This window comes from Tenrec ecaudatus, chromosome 18 (genome assembly GCF_050624435.1).
Source record: "Tenrec ecaudatus isolate mTenEca1 chromosome 18, mTenEca1.hap1, whole genome shotgun sequence".
NCBI lineage: Eukaryota > Metazoa > Chordata > Mammalia > Afrosoricida > Tenrecidae > Tenrec > Tenrec ecaudatus.
In genome coordinates this window covers 60,105,695-60,125,541 of record NC_134547.1, presented here as the reverse complement: position 1 = coordinate 60,125,541, position 19,847 = coordinate 60,105,695, and the positions used below count along the sequence as shown (strand labels likewise).

The 19,847-nt window shown below is 35.4% G+C and overlaps 1 protein-coding gene across 4 annotated transcripts in view; it reads right to left on the bottom strand.

Moving 5' to 3' along the window:
- The window catches only part of NFAT5 (nuclear factor of activated T cells 5), a 149,152-nt gene that overhangs the window by 21,343 nt on the left and 107,962 nt on the right, over positions 1 to 19,847 (bottom strand). For all 4 annotated transcript variants that reach the window (XM_075536980.1, XM_075536983.1, XM_075536981.1 and 1 more), the window contains 4 exons: positions 18,008 to 18,142; positions 17,828 to 17,880; positions 11,755 to 11,887; positions 7,689 to 7,772 (listed from right to left, as the gene is read on the bottom strand). In XM_075536980.1, the coding sequence (XP_075393095.1) occupies positions 7,689 to 7,772; positions 11,755 to 11,887; positions 17,828 to 17,880; positions 18,008 to 18,142 (405 nt within the window). The remainder of the gene's footprint in view (positions 1 to 7,688; positions 7,773 to 11,754; positions 11,888 to 17,827; positions 17,881 to 18,007; positions 18,143 to 19,847) is intronic.

Here is a 19,847-nt window from a genome sequence, read left to right as displayed (position 1 = left end):
GGAGTGGGGAGGGAGGGGGAAAAAAAGAGGACCTGATGCAAAGGGCTTAAGTGGAGAGCAAATGCTTTGAAAATGATGAGGGCAAAGAATGTACAGATGTGCTTTATACAATTGATGTATGTATATGTATGGATTGTGATAAGAGTTGTATGAGCCCCTAATAAAATGTTTAAATTAAAAAAAAGAATAGGTCTACAGTTTTACCCTCATTGAAGAAAGTCTTTTCTAAAAAATAATTTTGCCAGGGATAGTATTTGTGGTCGACAATTAAGTTTCTTTTAACACTTGAAATGTATTGTGCCACTCTCTCTGTCTTTACTTTTCAAAAATTTAGTTAAGGTGTGTCTTGGTATTGATGTCTGAATTTACCTATTTGGTGTTTGTTCACCTTCTTGAACATGCATTAATTTATGCATTTCACGATATTTGGAAAGTTCTTGGATTTTTTTAAAGAATACTTTTTTCAGACTCATATTATCTTTTTAAAGATTTTATTATCCTACAGGTACCTTGAGGTCTGTTCTTATTTTTCCTTTCCTTTTATAAAAAAAAAATCTATTCTCTTCTGTTGCTCCAAACAATTCTACTAATCTGCCTCCAAGTTCACTGATTTTAGCCTGTCTTCTCCATTTCCCAACTGAGTCTATACAGTAACGTAAGCTCCTAACCAGTTTGTAATTTTTCAGTTTTGTAACATCAATTTGAGTTTTCTATTTCTTTGCTAAGGTTTTCTATTTCATTTGTTTCAAGGGAAATCATAATTATTTGTTGAAGCCATCTTATGGTGGCTTCTTAAAAACTTTGGTCTGACAATTTTCAACTGATTCATCTTGGTATTCCCATGAGTGGATTGTTGTATTTTTTTCATTCAAGTTATGATTGTCCTGTTTCATTATGGCTTGTTATTGCTAGTTGCTATTGAGTTGGGTTCAAATTCATAGTGACTCCATATATAACCTACTGAAACACTGCCTGTTCATGTGCCTTTCACACAATTGCTTTTATGCTTGAGCTCATTGTTGTAGCCACTATATGAAACTATCTTGTTGAGGGTCTACTTTTTTCCTGCTGACCCTTTATTTTACCAAGTGTTATGTCTTTTCCAAGGATTGGTCTCTCTGAATAACATGTCCATGTCCAAAGTGCATGAGATGAAGTTTTGCTATCCTTCTCTCTAAGGAGCATTCTGGTTGTACTTCTTTCAAGACAAATGTGTTTGTTCTTCGGGCAGTTCATATTACTTTCAGTATTCTTTCCCAGCGCCATAATTCAAAAGCATCGGTTCTTCTGTGGTCTTCTTTATTCAATGTCCTATTTTCATAAGCCTATGAGGTAATTAAAAATACTACGGGATAAAAAAACCCAAACAAACCATGGCTTAGCTTAGAAACACCGTAGTCTTCACAGTAATAACACTGTGGCATATTTACCCAGAGCAATGCATGCATTTTTTGATCTCTGGATTGCTGCTTCCATGAGCATTGATAGTGGATTCAAGAAAGATGAAGTCCTCAACAACTTTAATATTTTCTCTGTTTATCATGATGTTACCTACATGGCCCAGTTGTGAAGATTTTAAATTTCTTCACAGTGAACTGTAGTCCATATTGAAGGCTACCATCCTTAACTTCACCAGGAAATGCGTGAAGTCCTCTATACTTCCAGCAAGCAAAGTTGTATCAACTGCTTATCACAGGTTGTTAATAAGACTTCTTCCAATCCTAATTCCACATTCTTCTTCATATAAGCCAGCTTCTTTGATTATATGTTCAGCATATAGACTGAATAAGTATGGCAAGAGGATACAATCCTGATGCACACTTTTCTTGATTTTACGCCATGTAGTATTCTTGATCCATGTATTGATTCCGCATGCTCACAAGAAAGTATTTTGGAATTCCCATTCTTTTCAAGACTATCCATAGTTTGTTGTAATTCATGCAAATGCCTTTGTACAGTCAGTAAAACACACGTAAAATTTTCAGGTATCCTCCGCTTTTCGCCAAGATCCACTATTATGGCAGTGATTTTCAATGGCATCCTAGATAGTCTAGATACTGTTAGTTGGCTTTTAACTTTATTGGGTAGTCACCATGTTTACTCTTATCTACTTCTGTGTGCTTTAAATGCATTGGCATTTAGTTCTCTGACCCCTTGCAGTGTTGGCTTGGTCTGCTTTATTGTCTTCCTTCACTTCCACTTTAGCTGGGTCCAAAGCTGTTGCAGACTGTAGAAGTAGAAGGTACTTTCCTGGCTTACCTGAGTTATAAGGTAGAATTCAGATACCAGGCCTGGCATTTGTTCTCTGGTGTCTTGGTACAGTAGACTTCCTACTCGAATTCTGTCAGTACTGCTGAGAAAGGAGTCAAAAGATCCTAAACAAGGTTTACCTTCTGTTTTTACTATTAGGAAGAAGGGTGTAAGACACTTGGCCTTGATCTTTTTCTGCTTCTAAACAAGTGTGGAGCTGTCAGGTTTGAATCTCTCTCCTGTCAGGGGAAGGAAAAGGAGATATTGGGTCTGTCCCCCACAGGCAAAGGGGCTTGTGTGCTGTCCAGTGTGGGGCAAGGGATTGGTTGATTGCCACTCCTGCAGATAAGCTAACCCATTGTTGTTGCTGGCATATGTAGGGCATAGTGTATAGTGTATATTGGTCATCTTAGGTACCACTGTAGGCAGACTGGGATAAATCCTGCTGGCAGACATGGACTGGCCTGGTCAGTTTTTGCTACTACTGCTCTGAATAGATTGAGGTTGCTCTGATTAACAGGTGAGAATGAGGCATACTTGACCCTCAAACTCTGCAAAGCAAGGCAGCTATGGCTAGAATTGGGTACTTTTTCCCCAGTGCTTTGGTCAAGGTGAAAAAGAAAACTCAGAAATTCACTGTTTGTGTTCCTTCAAGTTATGAGGTCTCTTGACAATCCACCTTCTTTCTACACTTCTAAGTCCTTTTATGATTGTCTATTCAGCTAACTCTAAGGAGGTTTTTTTTAATATAAATCATTTTTTGGGGCTCATACAACTCTTATCACAATCCATACATACATCAATTGAGCAAAGCTCCCTTATACATTCATTGTCCTCATCATTCTCAAAATTCGCCCTCCACTTGGGTTCCTGGAATCAGCTCATTTTCCATTTTTCCCTCGCCCTCTCTCCCCACTCCCCAACTCCAAGGAAATTAATTGTAGATGAGGAACAGGGAAAACTGAGTCTATACCATTTTGTCACAAAATCCACAACTGTATTTGATGGATCATTAAACAGTCAACTGTCTCAGAGATGTCACAGTATATTTCCCCTGTACATTTTCAGTATGTACTTATTGTAAGGTGACCAGATTTTAACACTGGTAAAGAGGGACACCATTGATAAAACTCATATCCTGGCGAAATAGCCACATGGTAGCTGAAAACCATATACCCTAGCTTGTCGTGCATTCTTTCCAAAATTCGAGACTTTTTAAAAAATGCCATGGGACAAGGGAAAAATTGTTCAAAAGCGGACTTCTGGTCACCTTAACTTATTGAGCTCTTACAATGTTAAAGGCTTTGCTTTGAGCTTTGGGAGCCCAGTGATGAATAAAATGAGTAAACTCACTTGCCCTCCCCCTACCTGCACACACCACTTACTGCCATCAACTTGATTCTAACTCATAGCATTCCTATATAAGGTTTCCATAAAATTTTTTCCAAGGCTATAAATCTTCACAGAAGGAGGTAGCCTCATCTTTCTCCCCTAAAAACAGGTGGATTTTATAAAAAGGTATCATAGTTAGCACCACAGTGCTTCCCTGAAAGCTCCACTGGAGGTTCATAGATAAATCCCTACCATTTGGAAATTACATTCAATTGAGAGAGTAAAAAAAAAAAAAACAAACCTGTGTATTATCTAGGGATGAGCAGAGGGATCTGTTAAGCCAAATCAGGAAATCCAGGAGGGACATATGAAAAGACTGATATTTAATCAAATTAGTATTTACTAGAATTTATGAAAAATACTGGAATTGAGAGTTTATGCCCCACAACTTTAAAATATTCATCTCTTCCATCCATGTTAAATAATGACAACTTTTAAATAATCAAATAACAAAACTAAACCACAGCAATTGTCAGTATGACTCATAATGACCCTACAGGCAGAATAGAACTACTCCATGTGGAATATCAAGATTGTACATCTTTACAGATATACAATGCCACATCTTTCTCCCATGAAGTAGCTGGTGAGATTGAATCTACATATGACCTTTTGGCTGGCAGCCAAGTGCTTAAGCAGGGAACCACCAGGGCTCCTGAGATAACAATATTCTCTATTAAAAGCCTGTTGTAAGTCAAGTAGCATTTAGGCCAAATGTAAATATCTATGGTCATATAAACTATGAACTAATATTTATAAGGAGGTAATTGAGTGATAAGAATATGGACTTCTGGGGAAAACTAAGTTACAATCATTATCATTCACTAGCTGTGTGAACTTGAGCAAATAATTTACCCTAGGCTGTGGTCTATTCAACTGTAAAATGACACCTAATAAGATTATCTCTGTTCATTCTGTAAGCGCTTAAATCTTTCTACACAGTTGTAACCATTTAGAGAAAGATATATCACTTTAACTTTTTTTTCACATTCATCCAATTAGCTACGCCTTAAAAAAACTGACATCCTGGGTGATATAACAATGAAGTGTTCAACTACTAACCAAAAGGTTGGTGGCTTGAACCCATCCAAGCACCCTTGGAAGAAAGGCTTAACAATCTGTTTTCAAAAGATCACAACCTTGAAAACCCAATGTAGTATCAGTTCTACTCTACACACACAGGATGCCAAGAGTTGGAAGCAGCAGTTTTCATTACTGTTTAACAGATGCTGAAACGGAGAGAATGCACATTGATACTTTACCCCTGGGTGCTAAACATGCAGTCTTTGTTTGAGCAATGTATCTAATGTTTACACACCCATCTACATGCATCTATATATAGATAAATAAAACTTTCTGGAAATATTCCCAACAAACTATTAACAATAGATTGTACTATTGTCATTTCAGTTATGCCACTTTTTAATTTTTAAGGATGAATACAGAGTTGGGTAAAAATGAATTATGATGCTTTGATATTGAACCTTACACTGAGTAGTTGCAGGAACCGTGGTAGGGTAGAGGGTTACACATTAGGCTGCTAACCACAAGGTCAGCAGTTCCAAACTGCCAGTCACTCCATGGGATAAAGCTGAGATTTTCTACTCCCATAAAGAGTCACAGTATAGTTTACCCTGTCCCAAAGGGTCACTTATGAATTGGAATTGACTCAGTAGCAGTCAGTTTGGCTTTGGCTTTTTGAGTAATTGTGCAGCTCTCGCTGTCCTCTTTAATGCTCGAAGGAACTAGTACCTTACTGCAGAGAGAAAGGTTCCAACTGGCCTTTATCACACCTTTCATCAAGTTGTAAATCATATAACTGATGGCTACTTTTAGTATATTACTTAGAGGATTACTGCCACAGCAAAATTCAGAAGTCATTTATGTTGTTCAGTCTTCATAATTAAAACATATCTAATTAAATCTCTCACACCTTGGCATTCTATTAAAAGTTTTGATTTCAAGGAATCATAAAACAAACTATCTGCCATGGAGAATTTAGGAAAACTACTGCTTTAAAAAACAATATTAAACAAGAATCCCAAATTAATGATATTACATGTAAATGACAAAAATAAAAATTAACTAGTAATGACAGCTTAGTGTTCAAGTAATATTACTTTAAGTCTTCATAAGATATTTTTAATCATATTTTTAGTTGATGAAGTAATCAGTTCAAAATAATAAAGTCTGAATTGTGAAGAATCTATATATTATTTTTTGGTTTCTTATCTATATCTAAGGCTTAATGACTTATTTTTGGATCAAATGACTTATTTTTTATTCAAAAAATTAAGCACAGTATTTAAAACGTGAGTTGGAAAATATTTGATGGCAGTGAATGTAAGAACTTTGAATTTAAAATCTTCAATGAGAATTTTCACATGGATTAAATTCCATAATGCTCTGTGAAAGTAGTATTAATTTTTTAAGAAAACCACGGCTGTCTCAAAGTTGGAAAAGGATAAACCATAAACATCGCTTTTAAAAGAAATTAATTATAAAATTATTCATCTTATAAACATGATTTCAATGATTTTTGCTTAGATGTATTACCTTACAAACTGAAGCTCAACCGATCCTTTTTTAATCCTAGCTAAGTGACCTTCGGCAAATTATTTAACCTCTCTGGAGCCTCAGCTTCCTCATCTATGAAATGAGAATTATAGAATTGGGAAGATTAAATGAGATAATACTTATAAAAAGTTTGGCATATTGTCTAGCATGTAGTACATGTTCAATAGATGTTAGCTGTGACTAACATTTGTAACTTTCCCTGCAGTTCAATCTGAAAATCCTGGCAATTTATTTACATTCATAATTCTTCTTTGGGAGTAGTAATGATTCATTTGTAGAATACCAACTTTCATTTAAGGGCCAGGTGTGATTGCCAGCTAATACAACTCATCTGGATCCATTACAATCGGTCAGTGGAGGCATGCATGTTGCTATGATGCTGAACAGCTTTTCTCTGAAGCTTCCAAACTAAAACAGACTATGATGAAAAGCCTGTGGATCTACTTCTGAAAAGCAGCCAGTGAAAACCCTTTGGAGCACATGGTTTCATCTCCAACCAATCACAGGATGGTAGAGTACTGGGAGCATTTATTCCACTGTGCATAAAGTTGTCAGGAGTTGGGGGGCCAACGATATAGTAGCTAAACAAATTTCCTTCTAATCTACTCTACAAAGTGTTCACGGCAAGCTACATTGCACATGTGAATGCTGAATTTTACTAGTGGTAAGAGAAAAATAATTATATTTGATAAAGCTTACTAAGTGCATTGTATCTCTTGAAACCATAAAAAATTTTAACTCAATTTAATTAATATGAATTTCAGGGTAGAAAATGTAAGTAACAGCAAGAATTGTAAGAATAAATCAATGACCACCATTTAATCAACATCTTCATATATAAAGATGAGAAAGCATCATCACAATACACATAATAGTACTACAAACCTGTTAAGAAAATAATCTACTGGATATCACATTATATCCTAAAGATATAAATATGTTATCTTTACCATCTCCAGAGACTTTAATGAAATTAATGAATCTAAATCAACTTTTTCAGATGTCTAACTCACTCTTTGGTTTCTTTAGTTTCAACATCAAGTATTAATCTTATTCATAGCAAGAATCTTTACAAACTATATTTAATATAAATTAATTTACTTTTTACAAATGTATGAATAATTAAAAAATAAAAACCCTTCTACTCCAACATAGTATTAAAAAGTAGTGTTTTTTATGTATTAAGCTGGAAAAACAAAAAAAACTAAGGTTTATTTGAAAAAATGTTTTTAAAAAACAAACAAACGCAAACAAATTCATTGCTGGTAAGTTAGTATGACTCATAGTAACCCTTGTGATAGAGCAGAACTGCCCCATAGGGTTTCCTGCTATGCCTTTCACCTAGAAAGCAGCTTGTAGGTTCGAACTGCTGACTTTCTGGTTAGAAGTTGAATGTTTAGCCATTTTATCTTTTAAGAAAATATGTAAGATCACTCATTCACTATTTTTCAGAAGAATCCATTTGGTACCTTTCATGGCCTCTTCAAAAGAACAAGGTCTTGCTGGACTCGGTATTTCCTTCTTCACATTCACATTCAAAGCACCAGCTGTTGCTATTTTTAAAATAACAAAAAACAAAGTATTATGTTTTAATTTATCCATCTTTAAAAATGTGTATCTTAAGAAAAAAAAGTATATCTTTAAGTTCTTTAATAAGAACATTTTCTTACTAAACATTATTAAATTATTTTCATAGAAATTACTATGTAAGTTTATGTAACCAGCAGTCTATCCTCCAAATTCATGAATACCCAAGTGGACATAAATTTAATTATAAAAACCAAATCACAACAACAACAAAAAAGAATCTTTCTTATAAAAGTGTACATGTTAATTACAGCTTATACATTAGTACATACACGGGTTCAACTTATACACGGGTCAGTGGTACCCTAGCGAGGTGTAACATTATCTCACAGGTGATAGCGGTTTCTCCGTTGTTCATTCAAAGCCCCACTGACACTGCAGGGCTTTGAATGTTTCTTTACTCACATCTAACCAATCAGAGCCGTCCTATGACGTGGACCGCTCCAATTCACAGAAGCACCCATAGTGATTCACTTACACCGGCAGCTGAACTGGTAAGGATGTGTCTGTGCTCCATCTGTCCCCTCTGGTCTCGTGTTAATTCACATCCTGCATCCCCCGCCTGCATGGACTCCCCCACCTCCTCCCGGCTAACACTTTGCAGGGGGGGTAGGGGGGCGGGCCCATTACCATGAAAGTTATTTTTCAAAGTCTTTTTTTTTATCCTATTAGAAATGGATACTCTTGAACCAAAACAAAAACGCCCATCATATGAGGCTGGCTTCAAAATGAAGGTTGTGTCAAGAGCAGAAGAGAGCAATAACAGTACTGCAAGTAAGGAATTCTGTGTTGATGAAAAGCAAGTGAGGGAGTGGCGGAAAATGAAGGCTGACTTGGAACAGATTCCAAAAGCTAAAAAAGCTCATCGTGGTTTAACATCTTTTTATGGAGCTCTACAGAATGAATTGCATAAATGGGTTATGGAGTGTCGTCAAAACGGTTACTGCGTTACACGCGTGGGAATCCGCATACGTGCTCTACAAATGGCTAAGGACGACAAATATAAAGCACCAGGCATTGAAAAATTTGCTGCGTCAGCAGGATGGTATACCCACTTTATGAATAGGTTTGGCTTACTATCTTTGAGACAAAGAACAAAGATTTCCCAGAAACTGCCACAAGACCTTGAAGAAAAAATTATGTCATTTCAGTCATTTATTATAAAACAAAGGATTTATAATTATAACTTGGCAGATATTGGGAATATGGATGAAACTGTCATGACTTTGATCTTCCAACCAACAGAACTGTGGCAAGTTTAGAAGAAAAAAACATTTTTCTAAAAACCATAGGAAATGAAAAAAACACTTTACAGTTATCCTATCATGTTTGGCTAATGGAGCTAAAAGCTGCGTCCTGTCATTATTTTTAAAAGAAAGACCTTGCCTAAAAAGATCAATTTCCAAGAATTACTGTGCATGCACATGTTAAAGGCTGGATGGATGAAGATGGAACAAAAAAATGGCTGGAAGAAATTTGGAACCGACGACCAGGAGCAGCAGTCTTTTTTTTTTTTTTGAGCAGCAGTCTTTAAGAAAAAGCCATCGTTACTTGTTTGTATGTTCAGAGCCCACCGATCGGATGATATAAAAAAATTGGCAAAATCTAGTAAAGTTAGTTTAGCCGTTATTTCAGGTGGGCTTATATCTTCACTGTAGCCTCTGGATGTATCTCTGAATAAGCCTTTTAAAGACCGTGTGTGCGAAGGATGTGGCATGAATGGATGTCATCTGGTCAAGCCCGACTAACAAAAAGAGGAAATCTCATGAAGCCTGACATAGAGTTAATAGCAAAGTGGGTTCGAGATGCATGGGAAGGCATTCCAGAAGACATGATGCGATGTGCCTTCCAGAAATGTAGTATCAGTAATGCTATGGATGGCAGTGAAGACTGCGCTTTGTATGAAAATGACAGCAGTGATAGTGATGACAGCGATCTCAGTGAGGACAGTGTCTATGATGACCTCACACCAGCTGAAGCTCTGCATTGGGATACGGATGGTGATGAGGAATCCAGTTTTGAAGGATTTTAACTCTTTACATTTTAGCTTGGTTGCTGATTGAGCTCAGGGAATAGTACTCTTAAGGTATTATTGTTGATACTTTATTGTTTTTGTTGAACCTATTTTCCACTTACTGTGCTGGTTTACTAATGTTAAATGATTTGTTGTCCTTTTATTTATGTTTTTATTTAAAATAAATATTTAAATACATTACCCCACTGATGTCTCCATTTTTAGTAATTTTATTTTCATTTGTTTTGATTATTGAAACTCACCAATAGCTTCTGCATTTTCCACCCTAGACTTATACTTGAGTCAAATCAGTTTTTCTGGTTTCCCAATTAATAATTAGGTACCTTGGCTTATACTCAGGTCGGCTTATATTCGAGTATATACGGTATATCAAATAAGAATATCTAGAAATGATTTTTCAATATACTGTAACATAGCAAAAAAAATTTCATCACTATATATTTTTAAATAAATGATCTATGAAAAAAAAAACACCTACCATATATACTCGAGTATAAGCCGAACCGAATATCAGCTGAGGCACCTAATTTTACCACAAAAACTGCATTAAAAATGTGCCGGAAAAACTCGCTTATACACAAACATATACTGTAATGAAGATATTGTATAACAAGATTTTAAAATTCCAACTAAGTAGATTCTTGCTAAAAATAATTATATTAATTTTATTTAAATATAATCCTCAACATACTTCTTTTACAAAATTTTCATACTTCTTAGTCTAAATTGGGATTTGAGTCGGTATACTTTCAGTATCTTATATTTGATATGGCAATGTCAAACGATAGTTAAGCCTCATTGATTAAAGAGATAAACTGTATATACATCAAGAATTAAGTTATTCTTGTGGTATGCATAGTGGGCCTGATAAATGATAAGGAACTGAATGGAAAGGGAATCAACCACCTACAATTTTAATCAAGACAATATAAATTATAACAATTACAAATTTAAAAATAGAAAAAACTTTAAAAATAAAAATAGAAAAAAACTAAACCTTGAGAAAATTTTAAATTTCTATTTCTGAATCAAGTGATAAAATGTTTTATTTATTTGAGGTCTTGGTTTATTTATTTTTTCCAGTAGTTTTATGAGCATATGATTCATATATCATACAATTAGAGTTTAATCACATCAAAAGGGGTTGTATAATCACCACAATCAGTTTTAGAACATTTTCTTTCTTCTTGCACTCAAGTTAAGTTTCTATAGCAGCAAAAAAATGCTAAGAATATACATCTCCATTTCTTATTGGAATTACCATTGTAGAGTCACTGATAAGAATGTCTAACATTATTTCCTTATCTTAATACAATAAAATAAAAATGGTAAAAAGTGTTTTAGTAATTCTCAAGCTTCTGGGACCAACAACTGGCAATGAAAAAAAAAGTTTTATGATTCTATCAGGTAAGGAAGTGCTGACAGCATGCAAGTGATGTGTACTGTTTTAGTGATATCTATCAAGGGATTTTAGAGGAGCTTGTGTCTAGCAGAGAGTTGCAGAGTCAGGAAAGTATATGTTCACTTTAACCCTTCTACTCCACTTTTAGACCATCTAGCAATTACTCAGTACTACAGAATTTCCTGCAAAAATACACAGACTATAGGCTTTCAGGGTAGTCAGACCTTGTTATAACTGATTGAGGTATCAATGCCCTAGGGAAATGATGGAGCCAGAAGGAAAAAGGTTGGAAGGCCTGTGATCCTCTATCCCCATGCTGTCATCTTCCAACAAAAACGAAGCGCCTAACATAAGAGTAAAAGCAGTATTTGGTGGCTGTTTTAAGAAAAATGCAGTATCCAAAACTACTATCAATTAGCCTCAATGAGTTAATTTTTTTTGTTGTTGACGAGTCTTCATATTCTTTCAAAGAAAGATCCATATTAGTTCATCACTGTTCGTTTTGACATACCTGGGTCTGGAGTGTAAGTGAATGGCTGAACATCATGAGATCTTCCAGCATTGGTCACTACATATATTCCCACAGATACAGGCAAAGTTATATGCTGGTCATGATATGGAGGAACCTTCACAATAAGATGATTCTAATTTAAAGTACAAGAGTTAAAAAAAAAGGAACATTTAAGTTAAACTTTTGAAATAAAACTTTTTATTTATATATTCTTCCTGATAGCTATCATGGTTTAAAACTAATATAGGGCAAAAAGTATCTTAAAATTCAGGTTCAAGGGAATCAGAACATGCATTTTACGGTCCCCTTTTAAAAGAATTTTTAAAATGTAATTTGTCCTTCAGATCATCATTTTTATGTTTAATAACTTAAAACTATTTATCAAACTACCCAATAGCATGTCCTATCCCACTTTGATTTCTCTTCTTGCGGATTACTATCTTCTTCTTCACCTAATATAATACCTGTCCACCATTTCACATCTTAGGGCCACTTCTACAGTAAAATTTAAATATTTTCACAATGGCTCACAAGGTCCCATGCCCTGTCATCTCCACCTCCTTCCTTACTCTCTTCCTTGTTTGCTATACTCTCGCCACAATGACCAGTCAATTCTTTCACTTTGCTGAGATTATACATGGTATTCCACATTTACAACGTAGTGACACTGATTACATTCATGTTATACAATTATTCACACACCCCTTTTGAGTTTTAGCCTTGTCAACATAAATAAGCCTCCCTCTATGACTTCTATCTAATCTTGCAAGTTGCTGTTGCCAATTTTATCCCATATAAATTGTTCTTAAAAGAGTATACTTCACAACACAAGACCTTTTTTTTTACTAGTTAAGCTAAATAATTACTGTTTTAAAAAGAGCCCCTATTCCTCTTGTTGCTATCCCTCAATTCCATTACTGCTCATTTCTTGATCCTCTGTTACTACTCTTCAGTATCTAGGATTTTATGTTCTCCTCTAAATAACATTCTTTCTTGCACCTGGTTAACTGTTAGTCTTTCTATTGTTTCCCATTTTAGTTAGTGCCCCATTCAGTTGTGATAAATTATTATTATTTTAGATTCTTAGTTTATTTTTGCATTATTTTTCTTATTTCTATTAGTTTTTTGGGAATGTTTTTCCCTTAGTTCTTTAATTATATTTAATATTGCTGCATTACAGTTTTCTATTTATTCTTATTGTTTGGCAGCCCCTAGATGATCTTTTCATTCCTTTTGTCATCCAAATACATTTATTTGGATGAGCCATTGTTTCTCCGTTCTTTGTGTATCTTCTTTTTGTTGGAAAACTGGAATTTTCTTTTTCTTTTATCTACTTATTTATTTTTAAATCATTTTATTGGGAGCTCGTACAACTCTTATCACAACCCATACATACATCCATTGTGTCAAGCACATTTATACATTTGTTGCCATCATCATTCTCAAAACATTTGCTTTCTACTTGAGCCCTTGGTATCAGCTTATTTTCCCCCTCCTTCCCTGCCCCCCCATGAACCCTTGATAATTTATAAATTATTATTATTTTATCATGTCTTAAACTGTCCAATGTCTCCCTTCACCCACTTTTCTGTTGTCTGTCCCCCAGGAAGGAGGTTATATGTAGATCCTTATAATAGGTTCCCCCTTTCTACCCCACCTTTCCTCCACCCTCCTGATATCACCACTCTCAGCACTGGTCCTGAAGGATTCATCTGTCCTGGATTCCCTGTGTTTCCAGTTCCTATCTTTACCAGTGTACATCCTCTGGTCCAACCGGATTTGTAAGGTAGAATTGGGATCATGATAGTGAGGGGGAGGAAGCTTTTAAAAACTAGAGGTAAGTTGTATGTTTTATTGTTTCTACCCTGCACTCTGACTGGCTTGTCTCCTCCCCATGACCCTTCTGTAAGGGGATGTCCAGTTGTCTACAGATGGGCTTTGGATCCCAACTCTGCACTGCCCCTGATTCTCAAGGAACGGTGGAATTTTTAAGAGTATTAATATTCTGTTTCCTTTTCTTGGCCTGATTATGGTTTCCTCTCCCTTTTTGTGATACCTCCTTTTGCCTCTTTGGTTTAATTGGGATGGGAAAGGTCAGACAATATATTTTCTGACCTTTCCCACGTACATCAGAGAGAACCACTGCTAAATTGAAACACCATGTTTAAAATAATCTGTCAAAAAAAAAATCTGCCCACCAGGGGTGCAGCCCGTACCCCTCTGGTCATTACTTCCTTCTCAGTCTCTGGAACACGTTTTTAGTCAGAAAATCTACACCAAGTGAGCTCCCTTTGGGGCTACGGGTTGCCTTCCAGTTTTTCTAGAGGTCCCCTATTCTGTTCTGTAGACCTGTTTATATTCGAGCTGGCACTCAGGAAAAGCACAAGATTTCCTTTGTTTCAGGAGGAAATGGGGCTTACATTCTTCTTTAGAAAGACCTCTGAGAGATGTCTTACTGGTTTCAGAGCTCCAATGGCCCAGTGGTAGATCTCCACTTAGGAGACCCGCCTCTCAACTTCACTGTAGGGAACACTCCAAAGGGGCCCTCTGTGAGATCTGCCTTGTTGTGATTTCTATCAGAGCCCACCCTAGCACACATTACCTTGGGAATAGCCTCCACTTAAGATGCCAGATTCCTAACATAGTAACTTCAGTTAGCAGTCCTGGATGCTCACTGTAATGGAGGAGCAGACAAACCGACACCAATCTACAGGGAGGTCAATCATGTTGGTTTCAGAAGTGTGAGCTATGAGTGAAAAGGGAAGAAGGAACAGTACCAACTGGAGAGGAAACCTACAGGCAGTTTGCAACCGACAATTAACAATGGGGTTGGGGATGTCACATTCTTTTCTTTCTTTTGGGGGACTGGGGGTGACATAACATTCTTGTTAGGTCTTCTTGGATTTGCCATGTTGCTGTCAGTCTTCTCCCTTCCTCACTACTTCCCTGAGGAGTGCTGGCTGTGGTGCTGTGCCACTAGAGATGCCTGCTTTTTAACACATGGCAGCCTCAGCCATCTTTAGCCGCAAATGGAAATGGAAGCAAACATTCCATTCCTCCTCCTTTTCTAATACTATGAGAACCTTGTCCTTGGGTAAATGCTACCCTTTTCATCTCAAATGGCTGGTTATTCTACAGTGTGCTAGCTCACTAGTATTATTGTTTGTTTCCCTTATAGACCTATCTACAAGTTGGCTGAAAATTAAGCCATGTGGATGAATTCAGTTCCAAAGCATAAGAGTGGCTAAAGGTCATAGTCTCAGAAATTCTATCAGTCTTTATCCAACCAGTAAGACTGGTCTTTTTAATGATTCTGCTATACCTCCCCCCCCCCCCACTTTATCCAAGAACTTTTAATGTGATCCCTTTTCAGAGTAGTTGGTGTAGCAGTAAAATACCAACAAATTCTTCTGGTCTCAGATTCTTATTTTAATATATAAAATATTTCTTTTTTTCTTATCTGCACACAAATAACTATTAACTCCCTGTTTTTATTCTTATACTCTAAAAGTAGGATAGAAAGAACTCCAAACCTAAAGGAAACTGTCATTGAGTCAATTCGGACTCATAGTGATCCTATAAGATAAAGTAGAACTGCCCATTTTTGATTAATGAGGTTGTAAATCTTTCCAAAGCGGAAAGCCTCATCTTCCCCACTTGGAAGTTCAAACCATTAACCCTGTAGTTAGAAGTCTAATGCATAATTCACTCCTCATTAAAAAGCATGACAGTCAAAGCCCTCTATGAAAATGATACAAATTTAAAAACTAAAAGCAAAACCACATACTTAATGAGAGATCATAGTAAGATTTACCTTTTTTACATATTTGCTAGCAAAAGCCCTAGGACCTCTAAATATAGCCACCAATTAAGGACACAATTCTTCTCCATTATACTGTCTTCTTTCTATGATTATTTTTTAACCTATTATAGCTAGTGTACTAACTGCCCTAAGAAACAGTCTTAAAAATGCAACTAAACCCAAGCCGCAAAGGTAATGGAAAGGAGATATCAAGGAAGGAAAAGAGGTAATGAAGTCTTAAAAATATTAAGTTCTTCCTTTTTTTTTTTTCACAAGAGAAAAGCTTGTAGTTAGTTCAGGGATCGTTTGCTGGCCCTTAGGAGTGTTTTCCAGTCCAGTCTATTGAACATTAAGTTCTATATCAAGTTAAAGACTGTAATTTGTCAAAGCTCACTTATTAATATTTTGTGTCACTTATAAGTAGTTCCTCAGTCTCCAGATAAGTTTTCTTATCTATCAAACTGAATTATAAGATAACAATTGTAGAACACTACAAGCAACATATTAAAAAATCAAACATATTCACGTCACACAAAAGTATTGCATTGCTAAATTAAGTGTCAGTAAAGGGCCAACTATAAATATGTACGAATCTGGTTAAAACTAGTAAAGAAGAGTAAGAGAACTTGGACCACAGAGAAATATTTTCTTCAATGGTGACTAAAATAAACTAAAAAGCTTCTCATGATTATTTATTAAGTGCTTAGTATTTGGAGGAACACAGAAGTGATACAATAAATACTCTGCCTCTAAACTTTATGAGTCCATCAGAATAAGCTAAACTAGAAGAGATTGCCCAATGCAATAAACGACCAGTTACTGAATCCCACTAACTCTTTTCCACAGCATACAGTTAAGACCAGAGGAAGATTTTTTATGTAGAATTTGTCTAGGTACCATATATACTTGAGTATAAGCCGACCCAAATATCAGCCGAGGCACCAAATTTTAGCACAAAAACTTCACAGAAAATGTGCTGAAAAACTCAAGCTTATACTAAAGTATAAATGGTATATAGGAAGCTATACTTTATATTATACATAATGCTTTAACTTACTAGTTTTTAAAAAATATAAAAAACTGAAAGTTCCAAGGACTGCCAAAAGAATCAATGCATCTATCTTGAAAGAAGTGTAGCCAGAATGCTCCTTAGAAGCAAGGATGGCAAAAGTCTGTTTCACGTACTTTGGACTTGTTATCAGGAGACCAGTCTCTTGAAAAGGACATAATGCTTGGTAGAGTAGACAGAAAATTTAAAAAGAGGAAGACCCTATATGACAGACTGACTGCAAAAATGGGTTCAAAAATAAGAACAATTGTGAGAATAGCTCAGGTCCAAGTAATGTTTCAAACTGTTGTACATGGGGTCTCTGTGAATCAGAACCAATTTGATAGCATCTAAGCAACTACTTCTCTGCTTTCATATGCTCTTTTCTAACCTCATCTGTTCTTTATTCTAAATTTCATGCTTTAGGCATTTTACATATTAATTTGTTCCCGTTTTTCTAGTCTCTATCTCTCTGATCTACACCTATACACATTACTCTTCTGCACATACAATTCAACCCTCTCATATCTAAACTCTCATAAACTTGGCTCCTACCTATTCGTTTTAACCTCATTTAGTTTGGTCCGATCTTCCACATCCTGATTCCTAAATAAGTCAGATCTTTATTTTCAAGCTTTTTAAATTCTATTTGGAACCAATCTATTTTACAATTTTATAATTGTAAATCCATTTAAAAATATGTCTAATGAGTTTTGCTTTTTAATATTAAAAATTTTAATGTTAACAGATATAAAGCATCTGGCATACAGGGGAAAAAACACACACACAACAACCAAACCCACTACCATCAAGTTCACTCTAGCTCACAATGAGCTACATACGGTCTCTGAGACTTTAAATCTCTATGAATGCAGCTTTTTATCCCTTGGAGCAGAATGTAAGTTTGAACCATTTAACTTGCACCCACCAAGGATCCTTTGGACACATAAGTACTTAATAATATAAAAATGACAACTCTCTTCTTTGTGGTGAGAAAAGTGAAGTAAATAAAATAAATAAACTTCATGTTCTTAAATTTTCAAATAGAGAACTGGCCATTTCTAGCATCAGTGGAATGATCCTATTTCAGTTAAAGAAACTCAAAGAAAATTTAAATGACTGTGATTTTATATAAAGAGATCTGTTGATTCAGGAGAAATTCAGAACAAAACTAAATTTCTTAGAGAGTACACAACCAAATTATAAAATGGCTTAAATTATACCTGATGAAACAACTCCATGTCGATTTCAGCTTCTGACTTCCAAGAGTTTTCATCTGATTGAAATAAAAACAGTGACTTATTAAACGTTTGAAAAATGATTTTACTCTGCAACTATGCCTGTTATCTTTATTATAAAGTCAATCATGCAACAATCTCTGTACAATTATTATGCCTACTTACCAGAAACATTTTCTTGGAAAATAACCTTAGTTCCTTTCAGAAAGTTCTTGCCAATTAAAAACACTTCTTCTTCTCCTTTCACTGAGCAGCTATGCAAGCTTTTCTTTAAGATTTCTGGCACTCCTGCTGGTTGAGCTGTGGATATATACAACCATTGAATAAAAAAGAACCACTAGCACTTATTTCTTATATATAATTAACTTTCAATTTTCCAGAGCTATGCGCTGTATTTGTGAACCACTGCAGGCAGTGATACTCATTGTCATTAGTACAACCCTATATGAAAAGGTAGACCTGCCCATGTGATTTTCCAAGACTCGCTTTACAGAAGTCGAAAGCCCTGTCCTCTAGAGGAGCATCTGGTGATTTGGGACCTTTGACCTTGCAGTTAGCAGCCCTATGCATAATTACCACATACGCATGCACACAAGCACATGTGCTGTAAAATAAGTGTAAATATTACACCAAATTCTGAATTACTGAACAGTTCCACTAAGCTTTGACAAAATTAAATCTTAGCAGAGCTGCTTCCAACTTTGGCACTTTATGATATATTGGCCAATATATACTCTATATCATAAATTGAGTGAGAAGTAAAACTTCGCTGTTGAAAACCAGTAACATTTTTTGTTGTTGAAAGTTACTACACCATCATTAGCCTTAGCTGATTGATACAAACACAGAAGTATCTTACCGTTGTCAAATATTTAAATATATTTGCTATAATTTCTGGGAATTTGAAAGAAAGCAAGACTTTATATACAAGTGTGCTATCTAGAATCCACAGGGTTATTACTGAGTAGAAAGAATTCTTGGTCATATTATCTCACCCTTTTAAACAAAAAATTAACAATCTATTTAATTGAAAGGTAACTTTTTGAGGAAACACAGAAACTAGACACTTGTTTCTAACAGATGAAAGAAAAATGTAGCAAATATGATTTTGATTAGAAAACAAGAGGTATGAACTTGTTGACTATATTGCATTAACATGAAATAAAGTCTACATTCTTCCCTGTTTTCCAATATTAAGTGGAAATTACATGTCCCTGATGACTATTAAAATATTTTAACCCATTTCTTCCTTTTATTTATTTAAAGCCTAAGATGGCCAAATGAAGTTGCCCTGTAAGTACAATGCGTATTTATTTTCTATGGATTTATGATAAAATTTATATTATAAAAAGAACTAGTCTGTTCAAGACAATTTAACTTTCAACTTTTGACCTTTTAAAAGGTGTTTCCTATTAAAAAGTTTAATGGTTACCTAATAGGACTGATTCCACAGTAAACAAAGCTAAACTTATGATTATTTAAGCACTGTTGTTTTTTTAAAATCTTTCAGTAATTTGTAAATTGACTCTTGATAGTGAGCACACACCAAAAAGAGGAGCCATCCTTCTGCTATAAAAGGAATGGTTCTCACAGAATGCACTCAGTGCCAAGTGAATTCTGAACTCATTAATGAGCCTACAGGACAGGGTAGGTTTACCCCGAAGGGTTTCCAAGGCTGTAATATTTACTGAAATAGAAGCCATATCCTTCTCCCATGGAGTGGCTTGTGGGTTTGAACTGCTGATCTTCTTTGGTTAGCAGCTGCACCACCATGGATCCTGCTTTTCATAGAGCAGTCTAATTATGGAGTGTGTTCACAAAATAGATATATTGTAAACCCAAACCTCTATGCCTGTGGTAATAATCCCATTTAGGAATGGGCTGTCTTTGTTAATAAAGCAGGATTATCATAGTCTTATTGAGTCAATCACTTTTGAGATAAAAAATGAGATTCAACAAGCAAATAAAAGAAGAGAAAGTGAAATGCCAAGTCACATGAAGCTCA